The sequence below is a fragment of the Bos grunniens genome, chromosome 16 (genome assembly GCF_055505025.1).
Source record: "Bos grunniens cultivar Pamir isolate PY7600 chromosome 16, Bosgru_T2T1.0, whole genome shotgun sequence".
NCBI classification, from domain to species: Eukaryota; Metazoa; Chordata; class Mammalia; order Artiodactyla; family Bovidae; genus Bos; species Bos grunniens.
In genome coordinates, this window is record NC_141180.1 from 33,797,616 (window position 1) to 33,816,095 (window position 18,480).

At 50.3% G+C, this 18,480-nt stretch overlaps 1 protein-coding gene across 5 annotated transcripts in view; it reads left to right on the plus strand.

The window, feature by feature from the left end:
• The window catches only part of KCNAB2 (potassium voltage-gated channel subfamily A regulatory beta subunit 2), a 96,195-nt gene that overhangs the window by 60,300 nt on the left and 17,415 nt on the right, over positions 1-18,480 (plus strand). For all 5 annotated transcript variants that reach the window (XM_086344201.1, XM_086344204.1, XM_086344203.1 and 2 more), the window contains 3 exons: positions 6,537-6,580; positions 7,408-7,445; positions 17,150-17,229. In XM_086344201.1, the coding sequence (XP_086200327.1) occupies positions 6,537-6,580; positions 7,408-7,445; positions 17,150-17,229 (162 nt within the window). The remainder of the gene's footprint in view (positions 1-6,536; positions 6,581-7,407; positions 7,446-17,149; positions 17,230-18,480) is intronic.

The window sequence follows — 18,480 nt, forward strand, 5'->3', positions numbered from 1 at the left end:
CAGCTAAGCCACCTTGACAAACCTCAGTTTAAGAGTCGGGGATATAGGGTGAACCACGTGGTAGAGTTAACCTTCCCCCACTCCTTGACCTGAGCCGAACCCCAGACCCAGGTTCCTCTACAGCAGATTCAGGCTCTGCAGAGCACAGGCAGCGGCTGGAGTTCTCTGCTAAGGGCTCGGGCCTGGCTTCTGTGTGTCCCTCTGCTTGGGCCCAGCCCCCCACGTGCTCTGGGTGCACTCGCCCTCACTCTGTTGGTAGAGAGCATGCAAAGGGCCAGTGTCGGCAGCGGGGGGGGGCCTTCCTGACATTCTTTGCATCCCGTCTTGCCCTACCCAGGGTCTTGCTCAGATGCCCAGTGGGATGCACCCAGATGCAAAAGGAGGGCTGGGTCTGAACCCTGGACCCCTGCATCACCCGGCTAGAGGTCTGGCCTTCCTTTAATTTTTTAATTAATTTTTGTTGAAGGATAGTTGCTTTACAATGCTATATTGGTTTCTTCTGTTTACAGCAAGGCAAATCAAGTTTATATATACATATGTCCCCTCCTTTTTGGATTTACTTCCAATTTAGGTCACCGCAGCACCTTAAATAGAGTTCTCTGAGCTATACATTCCGTTCTCCTTAGTTATCTATTTTATACGTGGTATCAATAGTGTATATATGTCAATCCCAATCTCCCACTTCCTCTACCCGTCTTTCTCCCTTGGCACCCATATGTTTGTTCTCCACATCTGTGTCTCTGTTTCTGCTTTGCAAATAACAGTGGAATATTATTCAGCCATAAAAACAAATGAAACTGGGTCATTTGTAGAGACATGGATGGACCTAGAGAGTGTCACACAGAGTGAAGTGAGTCAGGAAGACAAAAACAAACATCATGTATTAGTGCATGTGCAATCTGGCCGTTCTTACTCATGAGTTTCTCTGTACTTAGAGCCTTGAGCACTTTGAGAATGATGTTCCAGGGAGAGGGTAGTTCTTACCACAAATCATCTTCAGGAACCAGAAAAGCTAAGTTAGGTCCCTGGCTCCCAACTCTGCTCTCTGAGACTCAAATCACACAGGCCACCAACCTCAGAAAAAGCTGCAGAAGAATCTGGTTGTATTTGAGGAGAATGGGTTTCTAGCTGATATTGGTTGGTACCAACTTGGAAAGTATTGAAAGAATGGATCCTAAGAAATGAGCTGTGTGGCTTAAACCTCTAGCTTAAACCTTAAACCAGTGCCCAGAAGATGGACCTCATGTGAAGGACCCGTGTCATAAGTCCCAGGCCCCTCGAGATGAATTCTGAGATAACAAGGCCTTTTGCATCTCCACCTGTAACCCTCCTGCCCTGGATCTTTGGGGACATTTGACATGCTTTTATGGGTCTCTGGGGTACAGAGCTTTTGTTCCCATCCTCTCAATTCAGTAAGGGCAATTTCTTTTCTAGAAACTCTGGTGGTTTATCTTTTATTAAGTGGGAACCAAAAACTAAGAGTAAACAGAATCTGTTTTTTAGTTTAGATACATGTTACCTGCCGAGACTTTTAAGTCAATCCTAAGATCAAAAGAGTGAGACCATTTCTAAAAGTATGAAGGAGAATGTACACAGGAAATGTGGCTATTGACAGGATTTCCCTGCCAAGATCTTAAGATCCATTGAAGATTGGACATCAAAGAGCCTGAATGCTTAAGAATCCTGTGTGCACCTATGTGTGTACATCCGTGTGTGTGTGTGTGTGTATCTATGTGTGCACCTATGTGTGCATCTGTTTATGTGCATCTGTGTGTGTGGATCTTTGTGTGTACATCTCTGTATGTGCACCAGTGTGTGTGGATCTGTGTGTGTGTGCACTTGTGTGTACATCTGTGTATGTGCATCTGTGTATTTGCACCGGTGTGTATGGATCTGTGTGTACATTGGTGTGTGTGCATCTATGTGTGCATCTGTATGTGTGCACCTGTGTGTGCCTCTGTGTGTGCACTTGAGTGTGCACCTGTGTGTATCGATCTGTGTGTGTGCATCTGTGTGTGGATCTCTGTATATCTACAGCTGTGTATGCATTTCTGTGTGTGTGTACCAGTGTGTGTGTACCTGTGTGTATGTGTATCTGTGTGTATGCATGCCTGTGTATGTGTGTGTGTGACATGCTGGAAGCACTGAAGGTGAGACAGGCAGCATAGGGAGGTGCTCGCTGGGCCAGAGGGTTCAGAATCTGAGACCCCAGCCCCAGCTTTCCATCCTGGGGGACCCCACCTGTCCTTACAGGTGGCAGGGCCTGGGAAGCTTGCCCTGGCGGTAAGAGGGAGAAGGTGGGCTCATTTCCCTGTAGGTGTGCAGTCTCAGAGCTGAAATGGAAGTCAGAACCCAAACCACCGGACAACTCTGCTGAGTATGGGGTCCCTGCCTGATGGGGTTGTTCCATGATGACTCTCCCAGGATCACAGCCAGGGTACATGCAGGTGGGAGCTACAGGGGGCCTGATCCAGGACCACCCGCTACTGACCACCTCCTTAAGGAGCTGGCCCTTCACAGTGGCACTGAGGGTGATGTGGCCTGTACCACCAGGGTGCCACAGTCTTGCCAAAGGGCCCCTTTGGCACTGAGCAATAGAGGTGCTCAGTGTGGAGGAGGGGAGACACCAAGACCTGTGAGTAAAAAGAGGGTCCTGCATTGGATCCTGAGGGTCTGGCCCCAAGGCCTGGGCTTCTCAGCCCCACCTCACACCAACAAACACCCCCAGGACCTGTGGCTGCCAGATGCAATCTGATGGCAAAGGTCTGGTAGCCCAGATCCGTCGTAGGGAGCCTGGAGTCTGGGGGCGGGCAGAGCTGTAAACAGATAATACCCCACAGGGTGATAGCCGACAGGAAACCCCAGCATCCCTGCCCATCAAACCATCTCCAAGGCCAAGTTGCTTTCCATCACCTGACCACATTTTTGTCCTCCTCCCAGATGGCTGAAGTTAAAGGCCCTGAACAGCTATTTTTAAAGGATGTGTAATTGCCTAGAATGTGAAATGCAGTGTTCAAGGGTGCGGCCCATTGGGGTGGGAGAGGGGGGGTGCTCCATGATAAACATCACTGTTTTCCTCCAGCAAAGTTTAAATCCCTGAGTCCTCATTAGCCATTTTTCCAGACCACAGGAGGGACAGGAGACAAATTAATAAAGACTAACATTATCGGGGTTTAGGGATTTAGCCAACTATTTTATCACTGTGGCGAGTTTTAATTAGGGGAAGAAAACCTGTAGGAAATGATTTCCCCATGTAGAAAGTTTTGAGTGGCAGCGTGTCTCCAGCCCAGGTCCACACGAGGCTGTGCTGTTAGGCTGCCCCCACCCTCACCAAGCTGCCATATTTATAAAACTTCCAGCCCGGAGATACCCTGTCCTTTCTCATTCCTCCTCCGGAGGCCTGGCAGCGGATGGCAGAACTAATACCATCATTTTAACAGGGAAACAAGTTGAGCGGGGTAATTGCAGCATGGCGCCGTGTCCTAGTTTTGCTAAATTATTCCTGTGGGCGGTGGGTGGAGCCACAGCTGCATCACCAAGCACTCGGAGGAAACTCGGAGCCCCTTCTGATGGGCAAGGGCGGTGGCCTCTCTTCAGCCACAGACACAGGTGGGCTCAGCCTGCTGTCCTGGGTCCTCACCTGTCTGCTGCTAAAGCCGCCCAGCCCCTGAACAAGCTGTAAGTGCCAGCACTTGGTTGCACGCTGATGAAGGGCAGTTGCGGGAGGACAGGCCTAAAACTTCACCTTCTGCAGAGCCTGGCCGGGAAATCGCTCCTCCACTATCATGCCTGGGGGTGGTTCTAGAGAGGCGGGATGCTCAGTCTCCCTCCCAGCACCTGGATTTATCCAGACCAGGTGCCCAAGTCTTCAAACACCCAGGCATCACAAACAAGGTTCTAAAGGTTTTCATGACTGTGCTCATTTCCAGGGGAGGGGCTTCTCAAAGGGGTTTATGACCCAAAATGGTTAAGACCACTGATTAGAACTTTTAGTCCCTGATGCTTTGTTATCAGACCACTCCTAAGCAGCTTTCTAATTTCTCACCACAAGTATGTTTCTCACCACAAGTATCTCACACAAGTATGTGTGAGATAAACTAGCTAACCTACTAAAAAGAACTGGCCTGATGCAGGGTCTATAAGTGATGTCATTGTGCTTTTCTTTCTTTCTTTAATTCCTTTTTAATTCCTATTTCTTTATACATAACAAAACACAAGTTCACTTTCTACTTAGCAAGCAACATCAATTCAAGCATGATTTAAACTATATAAGAAAACGTTTAAAGAATGTGTTCGACTCATCAGCTCTTGAATTTCATGCATACTGTATTTCAGATCTCTCCTCTCAAGTCAGAAGCAAATCAAGAATATTCCAAGTATTTTTTCCTTGTTTTTGGAGATATAATTGACCCATAACATTGTATAAGTTTAAGTTACAATGTGATGACTTGATACATTTACCTGTTGCGATGTGATCACCACCATCGGTTTAGTTAACATCTGTCACCTCACAGAGTTATGAATCGCGCCTCTTTCTAAGTTCATAAACCAAGTGGCTCTGGGTTGGAATGTGCAAGCAATGCTGAGGGCATTAGTAGATTATTTCATTGATTTATAGGGTAAAAAAAAAAAGGTGCGGGGAAACTTGAGTTCCCTTTTTAACATGGTAACATTTAAAGCCTATTAGATTTATACATTGTTTCTCGAATAAGGAAAAGGCTGCGGTCCACCCCCTCCCACCCCACCCTACCCCAGTTCTGTGCTCTCTTGAAAATGAGACTCCTGCAGAGTCAGTGTTCTGCGTCCCTTTGCCCAGGCACATGTTATCCCATTTCATCCTCACAGCAATCCCCTGAGAGAAGCAGCATCGCAAGCCCATTCTGTAGATGAGCTCACTGAGGCTTCAGGTGGTTACATGATACACGCAGGGGCAAGCATACAGCCAGGAAGGTCGAAGCAGGGCTTGATTTACAGCTTCTGAGCCTCTGCCTGTAGCCACTGCCGATCCACTCCCCTCCCTGGAAAAGAAAACAGCTGCTATTATGTCCTCATTTAGGAAAACTACCAGCATATCCTGTAGGAACAGTGGGCCAGTGGCTGGGCTGATTTTAATGGAAACGTAACGAGAAAGCTGGACAATTTAGAACTACTAATATTTGGTGACAAACTGTTATCAAACTGCTTACAAGTTTATTCTATCCACCCCCGATCAACAACCAGCTGTGATGTGGGCAGGGTCCAGGGATCTTGTAACTGGGGAAACTGAGGCTGCAGAAGGTCAGAGAGGGGAGGGTCAGGCTAGCCCCATACCTGCTTCCCAGGGGACCACCCACGTGGGGTAGAAAAACAGGACACAGCACCCACTGAAGTTAGAAACATCCAAGGGCCCTGGGAAAGGAGGCTGGGGTCCACCCTGTGCATCTCTCACAGCTCTCTCGCTTCCCACCCGTGGGGTATCACAGCTCGGGCTGGTCCCAGGACCGAGATGTCTCAGGAGGGAGGTGGACTCGCACCCTGCCACTTGTCAACCTCACCATCTGGCGACTTCCATAAAGGGCTGGAATGAGGGCCACCACTGGGGTGGGGAGCGTGTTCTCAAAGTCTGGGTGGAATCCAACTTCCTCCCCAGGGTGCTCTTCTGTAAAACAGAATATCAGAAAAAGGGGATTGCCTGCTGCCCTGAGCTTTTGGGGAATCGGTGACAGGGCCACCCTGCCCGCTGCTGTCTGGCAGGCTCCAGCCCAGCCAGCCTTGGCAGGAGGGATGGGCCAGGCCGGACAGGAAGCCCAGGCCTCAGCAGGGCACTGCTGCCCTCCGTGACCCCCTGAGGGCATTAATGACAGCCTGCAGCTGGTCCCCATGGACCTGGGACAGACCCCATCTGGCAGGCACTAAGTAGGCCTGTGGTGGGGCCCCGGGCAGTCCGCGCAGCTATGGCCACTAATCCTGACCAGGACGTGTGCCGCCAGGAGTCAGTCTAGCTCTCGCCCTCCTCTGTGGCTCTGGCTGGGGGTCAGGCCTGCTGTGGGCATGGGTCCCCCTCAGTGGAGCTCTCATCTCCCCCCATTCCTCCTGCATAGAGACAGAGCCGGGGGCCACATGGCCCAAGGGATGTGGGACTAACTTGTCCTGTACTCCACAAAGAGGGGAAATGAAGATACACAAAACACAAACGTGACACTAAAGAAATGCAAAGAGAAGCTTCTTATGAGAGCGGGGCCGCAAGGCCTGAACCAGTCTTATTTCAGCCCATGAAACAACTCGGGGCCCGGCCCGTTCCATGTTTTCTCCCCACGGTGGCTTCGGGGCCCTGCGGTGGTCAGAGCATGGCCTGGCCCAGCAATATGGCCATGCCCTGGCATGTGGGGGACAGTTGGCCCTTTACCCCAGGGTGGGTGAGCAGCAGGCTTCTCTCCAAAGGACCCCTGGCCTTCAGAGCCTTAAATGACATGCATGGGGGGTTCGGGAGACTGGGCAGTGAAAACAATGGGTCCTGCCCTGAGCTGCTGAAAACTCACACCACGTTTGTCTTCCAGGAACCTGGGCAAGTCGGGCCTGCGGGTCTCCTGCCTGGGGCTCGGTGAGTGTGGGGGCCTCTTGGTGCCATGGTGACCACGGGAACAAGGGCGGTGGGAAGGCTGAAGGGCTCACCTCTGGGGGTGAGGGGAGGGAGCTGCATCCAGAGCCAGGATTGTGGGGGAAGGAGAGGCTTGGTTGCCATAGCAACCAGGAGGCCATGGGGGAGGGGCCTAGGACAGGAGGGGGACAGAGATCCAGCCTTCGTGAACACCAGGGCACTCTACACACACAGCCCCCTGCCCAGCAGCAGAGAACCAAGGAAGCCCCCTGTCCCTGAAGCCAGCACCTTCTTTCCTTACATAACAGGGTCCCTCATGAAGAGCAGTTGGATTTTGCCCTTTTTTTCCTTTTGCCAGATATGACCTCTGTTCCGAGAACATGCTGTCTCTCCACCTCACAAGGCACACGTACACCCACCCACCCACACACACATATACATACACATACACACCACCCAGCGAGCGTGAGGACACGGCTGTCAGACCAGCGCATCTTCAAAGAGACAGCCCTGGCCCCGCTGCCCACAGGGTGTCCCCGGAATAGGAGTTGCAGTGGCAAGAGCCCCAACAAACCCATCACAGCCCGCCAGCCAGCTGCCTGCTCTGGGCGCTTACTGTCCCCTTGGTTCCTTGACCCCAAGAGACAGAGACTTGCCCCAAAGGCCAGATGTCCACACATGCCCAGCACACGCTCTCCAGAGCAGCAAGGTGGCCCATGGCTGCCTTCTCCCCCCACCGCCATGTCCTGCTACCCGAGGTCTAAGCACCCTGGGGAGAACTAGCATCCCTGGGGGCATTCTCTGACTTCAGCCTGTGTCTCTCCTTCTAGGAACATGGGTGACCTTCGGAGGCCAGATCACTGACGAGGTGAGATGGGGCTCGCTCATTCCCCCAGGCCCCAGGGAGGGCCACCAGCACCCCGAGCACGTGGTAAAGTCTTCCAAATGTACCAGGTGGTCGGCGCTCAGGGCGGCCTCCATGGCTCCCTCCTTCTGTCTCTCCAGGGTGCCCTGGGGGACAGCAGAAAGGGTGAGCCAGGCAGTGGTGCTAACACCCAGCAGCTGGGTGCCTTGAGACTTCAGCAGATCCTTTAAAGTCCCAGAAACTCAGGTTTCTCATCCGTGTGACACCCGCCCCACAATTAGGAGAATTCCAAGAGAGCTCACTTTCCGAATCATCAAGCCCTAAGCGATCTCTGCTGCTGCTACAGAGGATGCCCACGTGGCTTTGAAACTTCAGTAAATGTCTGTCAAGAGCATTTAGAATGCAGATTGAGGGACTTCCCTGGTGGTCCAGTGGCTAAGACTCCCCGTTCCCAATGCAGAGGGCCTGGGTTCGATCCCTGGTCAGGAAACTAGAACCCACATGCCACAACTAAAGATCTTGCATGCTGCCATGAAGATCAAAGGTCTTGCGTGCTATAACTAAGACCCAGCAGAGCCAAATTAAAAAAAAATTAGAATGTAGATTTGCAAATTTGCTACAAACTGAAGACCAAGCAGATGAATGTTTGACTGAGCTGCTAACTGCGCATGCCCCAGAGCAGCTTTCGTAGGACACAATGCCACGGGATGGACCTGCTGGGGCTTCTCTCCCCACCCTGGGATGCAGCATGGCCAGTGTCTGTCCTGAAGAGGATGATGATTCCCAGGCTGGTATGCACTTCTGGGTAGGAAATGAGTATCTTGGAAGTGAGAACGATGGTATTTGCTCAGAGAGCTCAGAACCTCTGCATGAGATGCTATCTGCCTTCACATCCACCCTGCTTACTGTTGGGAAGGTTGCATTTAAAAAATGAATAGGTACTCAGTCATGTCCGACTCTCTGAGACCCCGTAGACTGTAGCCCACCAGTCTCCTCTGTCCGTGGGATTCTCCAGGCAGGAATACTGGAGTGGGTTGCCATGCCCTCCTCCAGGGGATCTTCCCAACCCAGGGATTGAACCCGTGTCTCTTGCGTCTCCTGCATTGGCAGGCGGGTTTTTTGCCACTGTGCCACCTGGGAAGCCCTTAAAAATATAAATTAGTTCACTTGAGACCTTTAGCTATGATTGCTTAGTTACTTTTCGAAGGGAAAGCTTGGCTTCTGTCACCATCTAGATGCATTTCATTTGCATTCTGGTTCCTTCTGTGACCGTAGCTGTTACAGAACTGTTGATATTCGCCCCTGCTCTGAGGCTCTAGGTCTGAGCTATCTCAGGGTAAAGTTGGCAGTCTTCAAGGTCCAGGCAATTGTTCCACTTCAGCCACCAGATTGGTTCCAAGTACTTAGAAGGTCGGAGCCCTGGAGTCCACGTGCTTTACCCTAAATAAATTGAGTCTGATTCCCCTGCCTCCCTTTTGATGTGGAAGAATTCTGTCAAGGATGTGGCTTCATTTCTGAATGGCATTATTAGCTACACTGTGTGTGATGTCCTTGTGGGAAAGATACAAAGAAGTGGTCGGATGGTAACCATCCAATTAGGTGACTTCTTCAGCAACAGATCCATCGCAGCCAAAGAGTATTGATTAATGATCCAATGACAGCCACAGCTGGCTCCGGCCTCCCCCGTGTCCCCATCAGGGACATAGTGACACATATGAAGACATTGGAAGTCATTTGCAAATGATACAAAGCTGGAAGGACGGTGGATACAACAGATGACAGATTCAGGGTTCTAAAAGGCCCTGACAGGTGAAAATGACTGAACAAAAGAGCAAGCAGAATTTTTGTATTAAATCCTACAGTTAGTGTCCCAAAAAATCAATACATCAAGACTAAGGGGCCCACCTTGCTGTGGTTCACATGAAGAATGCCTGGATTTTATTCTTCATCTGACTGCCTGGTCTGAGCCAGCGGGGTTAGTGCTGCAAGGAGACAAAGCAAAGACCATCTGGGCTGCAGAGAAACACACGTGCGGCCCCAGGCCCACTGGGCACTCCAGCTGCGTGAGCCCACCTGGAACACTGTGTCCCTTACTAAGTTCACGTCCAAAGGAAGGCATTCAGCGTGCTGTGGAACTCAGAAACAGAGTTCTGTTTTTAGAGTTACTTCCTGTGTACAAGACACTGTGCCCAGATGCCAGGGAGACCCAGAAATGAGGAACCAGTGGATTTACTGTGGCAGAGGGGTGTGTCCTGGCTGGACTTGGAAAATATTAGTAAGTGATGGCCCCAGGGAGTTGGTGATGGACAGGGAGGCCTGGCGTGCTGCGATTCATGGGGTCGCAAAGAGTCGGACACGACTGAGCGACTGATCTGATCTGATCTAATCTGATGGCCCCGGGGCCAAAGCTGGTCCCCAGCCTGATTTCTTTTTATTTTTTGTTTTTCCTTTCTTCTTAAATATATGAAACGTAAAATTTGCCATTTTAATCACTTTTCCTGTAGTTAAAATAAGCATAATGTAAAATGTGCCATGTTAACCATTTTTGAAGTATACATTTATTAAGTATACAGTTATCTTGAAGTAAACAGGTATTAACATCAACTTTGCCATGCAACCATCACCGTGTTCTATTTCCAGCATTTTTCATCACCCCAAGCAGAAACTCTGTGCCCAGTAAGCCAAAAGCCCCCAGTCCCTGGTCACCTCTTATCCACTCTCTACCTCTATGGATTCCACAGCCATTTTTGTAAATAAAGTTTTTTCGGCAGGCAGCCACGTCAGTTCATTTACGTATTGTCTGTGGCTGCTTTCAGGCTGTGAGGGCAGAGTGGAATAGTTGCCACAGAGACCATCTGGTCTGAAAAGCCTGAAATATTTACCCTCAGCCTCTTTACAGAAAAGGATTGCTGTCAGCCATCCTTTGGGGTCACAGCAGCATCTGCAAATATCTGTGGGTTGTTGTCCCAGGGAAGGGGACTTCCATGGGTCAGGCAGGGAGGCAGGAAGCACTTGGTGTTAGTAGACCTCACATCACATGGCAAAGTGCCAGAGCTGCCCTGGACAGAATCAGGTTTCCAAACTCTAGTTCAATGCCCTTTCTGTGATCTTACACAGCTGTTCAGGTAGAAAATGCCCCCTCGGGCCCATGTTCCAAGCAGCCTGGGCAATAAAAATTTAATACAAATAGTGGCTGAGAACTTTACATTTATTATGGCTCTCAATCCTCTGTCAACTCAGAGAGGTGGGTGCTGTTATCCCATTCTGAAGAAGCAGAACCTCCAGACTGAGCAGGTGCCCAAGGTCACACCTGGAGAGCCATGCAAGGGGACCCCACCTGGGCTCCTTGCCTCAGAACCAGCAGCCCCTCCCAGATCTGGGGCAGGACGCTGTCCCCTAGAGGGGGTGATAGGGAGGTGGCCCACGTGTCTTCCAAAGTTCCTTCTGCCTCCAGCCTCTGAGACTCTGACATTGGAAATAACTGAAAGTCACAAAACAGAAACTCCATTACACAAAATAGGATGCACCCACAGAGAGAAAGTCTTTAGAAGCCATGTTTGATGACTGGCATGGAGACAGGACCATGATGAAACAGCACAGAAGACAGTAGAGACAGCTGTCTGTATGCCACAGTTGCAGTGTTGCAGGGAAAAACCATATGATTGTTGTTCAGTCGCTAAGTCATGTCTGACTCTTTGCAATCCCATGGACTGCGCACACCAGGCTTCCCTGTCCTTCACCATCTCCTAGGGTTTGCTAAAACTCATGTCCATTGAGTCAGTGATGCCATCCAACCATCTCCTCCTCTGTCACCCACTTCTCCTCCTCCCCTCAATCTTTCCCAGCATTGCGGTCTTTTCCAAGAGTTGGCTCTTCGCATCAGGTGGCCAAAGTATCGGAGCTTCAGCTTCAGCATCAGTCCTTCCAATGAATATTCAGGGTTGATTTCCTTTAAGATTGACTGGTTTAATCTCCTTGCAATCCAAGGGACTCTGAAGAGTCTTCTCCAATACCATAGGAAAGCATTTACTTAGAAAAATCTGGAAAAGAAATTGCACCAAAATCATAGCAGACCAAAAATCAGCCCTGATAATTCCCAGATTCCCCCATTCTCTTTCTGTTCACAGTCACCCAAAGGCACTGTTCTGGGTGTAATTAGGATTGTCTTCAGATCTTTCTTCCTCTGTCTGCTCATGCTGTCTGAGCACCTGCCCAAGGCCAGGTCCCTGCCCTTGGGCTGCTGTCTGTCTGGAGAGTGGGACAGATCACAGATCCTAAGCATATCCTTAAAAAAAAAAAAACAAAAAACTGAATAATCAGAGTAATTTGGTTTTTAATTTTATTTATTTATGTATTTGTTTTTGGCTATGCTGACTCTTTGTTGCTGTGCATGCGGGCTTCTCATTGCAGTGGTTTATCTTGTTGTGGAGCATGGGCTCTAGAGTGTGCAGACTTCAGTAGTTGCAGCGTGCGGTCTCAGTAGTGGCAGCTCCCAGGCTGTATAGCACAGGCTTAGGTGCTCTGCAGCATGCGGTGTCTTCCTGGATCGGGGACTGAACCCTTGTCAGGGATCAAAGCCGTGTCTCCTGCACTGACAGTTGGATTCCTTACCACTGAGCCCCCAGGGAAACCTCGTAAGCATGTCTTAGTCCCGATAAGAATACATTAAATGAACGATGAAGAATGCATTCTTTTCCTGTGGCTGCTGTAAGAAATTAACCACTAACCACGTGGTTTAGAACAATAGACATTTATTCTCTCATGGTTTTGGAGGCCAAAACCCAAAATTGGTATCACTAGGCTGAAATTAAGGTCAGCAGGGCCACACTTCCAGTGGAGGCTTCAGGGGAAAATCCTTCCTGACTCTTGCAGTGTCTGGGGGCTGCCTGCAGTCCTCGGCTTATGGCCACACCACCCCAGCCTCTGCCTCTGTGGTCACATCCTCTTCTCCTGTCTTTGTCAAATCTCCTGCAACCTCCCTCTTATAAGGACAACTGTGGTTGCATTTAGGACTCACGTAGCTCATTCCGGTGCTTCCCAGGTAGCGCAGTGGTTTAAGAATCCACCTGCCAATACAGGAGATGCAAGAGACTCGAGTTCAATCCCTTGGTCGGGAAGATCCCCTGGAGAAGGAAGGAAATGGCAACCCACTCCAGTATTCTTGCCGGGAGAATCCCATGGACAGAGGAGCCTGGTGGTCTACAGTCCATGGGGTCACAAAAAGTCAGACGCGACTGAGCGACAGACACAACTGAACGACTAAGCACGCATAGTTCATTCAGGAGAATCTCCCTTAATTTAATCACATCTGTAAATGTAACATGAATGTTACCTAAGGTGACATTCACAGATTCTGGGACCTAATATCTTTAGGAGCCATTAGTGAGCTGACTACAAAGAACAGGAAAACAGAGAAAGGAGGACTGGGAGGCAGACATGAGAGAGTAAGCCACTTGATGACCCAGAGCATTCCAGCCCAGGGGACAGACAGGAAGAAAGGAGGAGAAACAGGAAGAGGAGGAGGAAGGGAGGGCTCCTGGAGAAAAGGAAGTTGTTTTGGAAATGTTACACTTGAGCCCCAGGAGGGAGAAGAGGAGCCAGTCTACTCTGGTGGGGGATGGGAATCCAGAAAACTCCCCCACCGAAGAGCCTTCCTACTCTGATGACAGCAGCTGACTGATGGGGGTAGCTTTGACCTGCTCAGCCTCTGAAACCTTTGGGATTCACTGCCAATATTTGAAACAGATTTTACACCCTCTCCCCAATATCAACACCCTCAGATAGGTAGATGACACCACCTTCCTGGCAGAAAGCAAAGAGGAACCAAAGAGCCGCTAGATGAAAGTGAAAGAGGAGAGTGAAAAAGCTGGCTTAAAGCTCAACATTCAGAAAACTAAGATCATGGCATCTGGTCTCATCACTTCATGGCAAATAGATGAAGAAACAATGGAAACAGTGGCAGATTTTCTTTTCTTGGGCTCCAAAATCACTGTGGATGGTGACTGCAGCCATGAAATTCAAAGACGCTTGCTCCTTGGAAGAAAAGCTATGACCAACCTAGACAGAATATTAAAAAGCAGAGATGTCAATTTGTCAACGAAGGTCCGTATTGTCAAAGCTATGGTTTTTCCAGTACTCATGTACAGATGTGAAAGTTGGACCATAAAGAAGGCTGAGTGCTTAAGAATTGATGCTTTCAAATGCTGGTGTTGGAGAAGACTCTTGAGAGTCCCTTGGATAGCATAGAATTCAAACCAGTCAATCCTAAAGGAAATCAACCCTGAATATTCACTGGAAGGACTGGGGCTGAAGCTGAAGCCCCAGTACTTTGGCTACCTGATGCGAAGAACTGGTTCATTGGAAAAGACCCTGATTCTGGGAAAGATTGAGGGAAGGAGGAGAAGGGGACAACAGAGGATGAGATGGTTGGATGGCATCACCGACTCAATGCACATGAGTTTGAGCAAACTCTAGGAGATAGTGATAGATTGGGACGCCAAAGAGTCTGCCATGACTTAGCAACTGAACACAACCCCAATATCCTGGATTTCTGGCTTCTCTTGAAAAATAAAGGGATTTGGTCGTACCAGTCACCTGCCCATAGGCAGCGATTGAGCCTCCCCTTCACCCCACTGACACCCACTGAGCACTGGCCTCCCTCTCTGTACCTTCCTGGCCAGTGGGGATTCTGTGTTTGGTATTATGAAAAGCTCCTAGAAGCCACAACTGGCTGGCTTTCTGTCCTACAGTTTTTGAGGGTTAAATAGGATTGGCCAAAAAAGTTCATTCAGGTTTCTCTATAGGATCTAGGGACTTCCCTGGTGGTCCAGTGGTTAAGACTCCATGCTTCCAATGCAAGGCGCATGGGTTTCATCCCTGGTCAGGGAACTAAGATCCCATATGCTGTGCAGCACAGCCAGGAACAAATGTTTTTAAAAAAAAATCTTATGGAAAAACTCAAATGAACTTTTTGGCCCACCCAGTATTACTCGCTGTACCCTGGGCTGGCCTGAGAGGGAATATTGGTCCTCTGAGTTGAGCTTCGAGAAATGGCTAGTGGAGGAGTTTGGATCCATGACCCCCGCTGAGAAGGATGTCTGCTGTGTCCAGAAAGCCAGAGAGTTCATTCTCCACTGCACCTTGGAGGGAGCTGTCAATTGCAGGCAGATTTCCTCGGCTCCTTGCCTGGAAAAGCACAGGCCAAGGCCAGAGAGTTATCTGAGGAAGACAGTTTCTCCATCTGCAAACAATCACTTCACCCCCTGCAGTTGCTGGGAAAAATTCGAGGGATTTGACCTCACAGAAACATTCTAGCTGTAGTTTGCATCTGGTCCCATCACTTCATGGCAAATAGATGGGGAAACAAAGGAAACAGTGACAGGCTTTATTTTCTTGGGTTCCAAAATCAGTGCAGATGGTGACTGCAGCCATGAAATTAAAAGACGCTTGCACCTTGAAGTAAAAGCTATGGCCAGCCTAGACAGCATATTAAAAATCAGAGACATTACTTTGCTGACAAAGGTTGGTCTCGTCAAATGAAAGTCACTCAGTCATGTCCAACTCTTTGCAACCCCATGTTTTGTACAGTCCATGGAATTCTCCAGGCCAGAATATTGGAGTGGATAGCTGTTCCCTTCTCCAGGGGATCTTCCCAACCCAGGGATCGAACCCAGGTCTCCTGCATTGCAGGCAGATTCTTTACCAGCTGAGCCACCAGGGAAATCCAAGAATACTGGAGTGGGTAGCCTATCCCTTCTCCAGGGCATCTTCCTGACCCAGGAATCAAACCAGGGTCTCCTGCATTGCAGGAGGATTCTTTACCAGCTGAGCTACCAGGGCTATGGTTTTTCCAGTAGTCATGGTCATGTATGGATGTGAGAGTTGGACCATAAAGAAAGCTGAGCACCGAAGAACTGATGCTTTTGAACTGTGGTGTTGGAGAAGATTCTGAAGAGTCCCTTGGACTACAAAAAGATCAAACCAGTCAATCCTAAAGGAAATCAACCCTGAATATTCACTGGAAGGACTGATGCTGAAGCTGAAGCTCCAATACTTTGGCCACATGATGCAAAGAACTGACTCTTTAGGAAAGACCCTGATGCTGGGAAAGATTGAAGGTGGGAGGAGAAGGGAACAACAGAGGATGAGATGGTGGGATAGCATCACCGACTCAATGGACATGAGTTCGAGCAAGCTCCTGGAGTTGGTGATGACAGGTAAGCCTAGCATGCTGTAGTCCATGGGGTCACAAAGAGTCAGATGCGACTGAGCAACTAAACTGAACTGATCCTGCCAAGGATCGGTTTTTATCATGCCCCTGTTGTGGTCTGTGTTCGTTTCCCAGGACAGTCAGAACAAAGTCCCACAAACTGGGTGGTGTAAAACAACGGAAATTTCTTCAACAGTTCTGGAGGCCAGAAGTCCAAAGTCAAGGTGTCTGCAGGGCCGTGGTGCCTCCAACGCTCTGAAGGAATTCCATTCCTGTCCCCCAGATCTGCTGGAGGTTGGCCATTCTTGGCATTCCTTGAACTGTAGACCGTTTACCCTAACCTCTGCCTCCATCTTCACACGGCCTCTTCCCTGTGTGTCTGCATCTATTCATATAGACACCACTCATGTCGGATGTAGGACTCACTGTAATGCAGTGTGACCTCATCTGAACTGATCACATGTGCAAAAACCCCACTGGCAAACAAGGTCACATTCTGAGAGTCTATGTGGATGTGAATTTGGAGGACAGGGTTCAACTCAGTACAGGTGCTAAGCCCCGTGATGACCCAACAGGCAGGGTCCCTGCTCACAAGAAATTCACAGTCCATGGGATTTCCCAGGTGGTCCAGTAGTTAAGACTCCACACTTCCACTGCAGACAGCACGGGTTCAATTCCTGGTCAGGGAACTGAGATCTCATTTGTTGTGTGCTTACCACATTGTTTTAGTTGCGTCCAGCTCTTTGCAACCCTATGGACTGTAGCCCACCAAGCTCCTCTGTCCATGGGATTCTCCAAGCAAGAATACTGGAGTAGGTTGGCATGCCCTCCTCCAGGGGACCTTCCCTACCCAGGAATCGAACCTGCACCTCTTATATCTCCTGCATAGGCAGATGGTTTCTTTACTGCTAGTGCCACCTGGGAAGCCTACTGCTGCTGCTGCTGCTGCTGCTGCTAAGTCGCTTCAGTCGTGTCCAACTCTGTGCAACCCCATAGACGGCAGCCCACCAGGCTCCCCCGTCCCTGGGATTCTCCAGGCAAGAACACTGGAGTGGGTTCCCATTTCCTTCTCCAGTGCATGAAAGTGAAAAGTGAAAGTAAAGTCGCTCAGTTGTATCTGACTCTTAGCAACCCCATGGACTGCAGCCTACCAGGCTCCTCCGTCCATGGGATTTTCCAGTTAAGAGTACTGGAGTGGGGTGCCATTGCCTTCTCCGTGGGAAGCCTACTAGTAAAGCCGAAAAAAAAGAAAAAGATATTCACAGTCCAGAGGCTGTTTCTTTATTCATCCTGGCTTCTTTCTTCTCTGTGGGTCTATGGCTGAGCTGCTTCCACATTCGCCCTGCGGCAGGAGAGGACGTGGGAACACAGGGATAGGGCCTCGGCACTCAGAGGACCTCCCCAGACCTCAAGGTTGAGCTCTGAGCCTCCAGGCCCCACTCCGCCTGGGTTGGCAAGACAGTGCTGCCTGTGAGTAACCCAGATTTTCTCATTTCAGATGGCAGAGCAGCTAATGACCTTGGCCTACGACAATGGCATCAACCTCTTCGATACCGCAGAAGTCTACGCGGCGGGCAAGTACGTTCCTTTTCTCACGGGAAAAAGCAGTGCGGGCCAACCATGGCTTCCTGGGGAAGAGCCGGAGCCTCTGTTGCTCCCAGGACGTGCTCTTCGTTCCCAAGACAATTTGCACCTCCCATTCCCTGCGTGCTCTTCCAAACTCTAAACGGCTGGAGGAGGTGTGTTTTCATGGGGTCAGAATCACAGAGCACTCGGTGACTTGCCAAACTCACGTGTGTTCAAGCAGTGAGCTGACCGAAGCCCCTCTGGTGCCCAAGATGCCGCACTGGGCGAGAACGTGATTAAGCTGTAGTTCCGGCTCTCCTGCTGCGCCCGCGACCTGCAGCCAGCCCCGCATGCCTGGCACTCTCACATCTTAATGGTGCAATTAGGGCTGCAGGGAACACAGGGCCCCTCAGGAACCGGGGAGAGCGGGGTCTGCTGAGCCGAGCCCAGCGCTGTAGGAAGCACTTCCCATCTTGGCAATGAACTTTCCTACTCAATTATGTAAAAGCGCTCTTCAGCCAAGGCCTCTGGCTTCAGTTTTAAAGACTGGCCTGTAATCAAATCATCCACTCTCCTGCATTGGGTTTCCAAAAGTCAGCTTTTGTTTGTGAAATCATTTGTTGGCTCGCTCTCCGTCCTCCCTCTGGCCCCCTGCTGCCTAGGGCGAGCCAAGTTCCCATCAGCTGAGCCACTCAGCCTGGCCTGCCGTGTGCCATGGCCTCGGGGCCAGCACCTGCCTCTTGGGCTCCAGGTTATTACCTGCAGCCCAGGATAGAGTCCAGAGGACCAAGAATCAGGACCCCAGCTCAGCCTTTGCTCAAGTCCTAGCCCAGGGTCCGAGGGTCTCATGTCCCCAAGGGCCTCTGCTGGGACCCCCTTCCTGAGTCTCCTCCAGTCCCCATCAGTGGCCCTCTGTCCCCTGTTGCTGCCACCCCCCAACCCCTCTGCACTGGCAACAGCTTTCAAGCAGAGTGAAACGCTTTCCAGACAGATGAGCTAAGCCGAAGGGTCAGAGGTGGAAAAGCCAGATGCAGATGCCAAGCCCAGAGGCGTCCCCCGTCTCAAGCACCCCAGCTTGTTCCCTGGCCCTGCGCCTGCCTTGGCTTTGCTGCCCACGAGAGTGTGCGAGCAACAGCTCCCCACAGCCTCCCCCAGCTCCAGATGGCCCTGTGTCCAAGTCCCGCACACCCCCTTTCATGGCAGCCACACTCCTCGAGGCATTGTCTTCACTCCCCTCAGCCTAACTGGACACCCAGGGTGGCA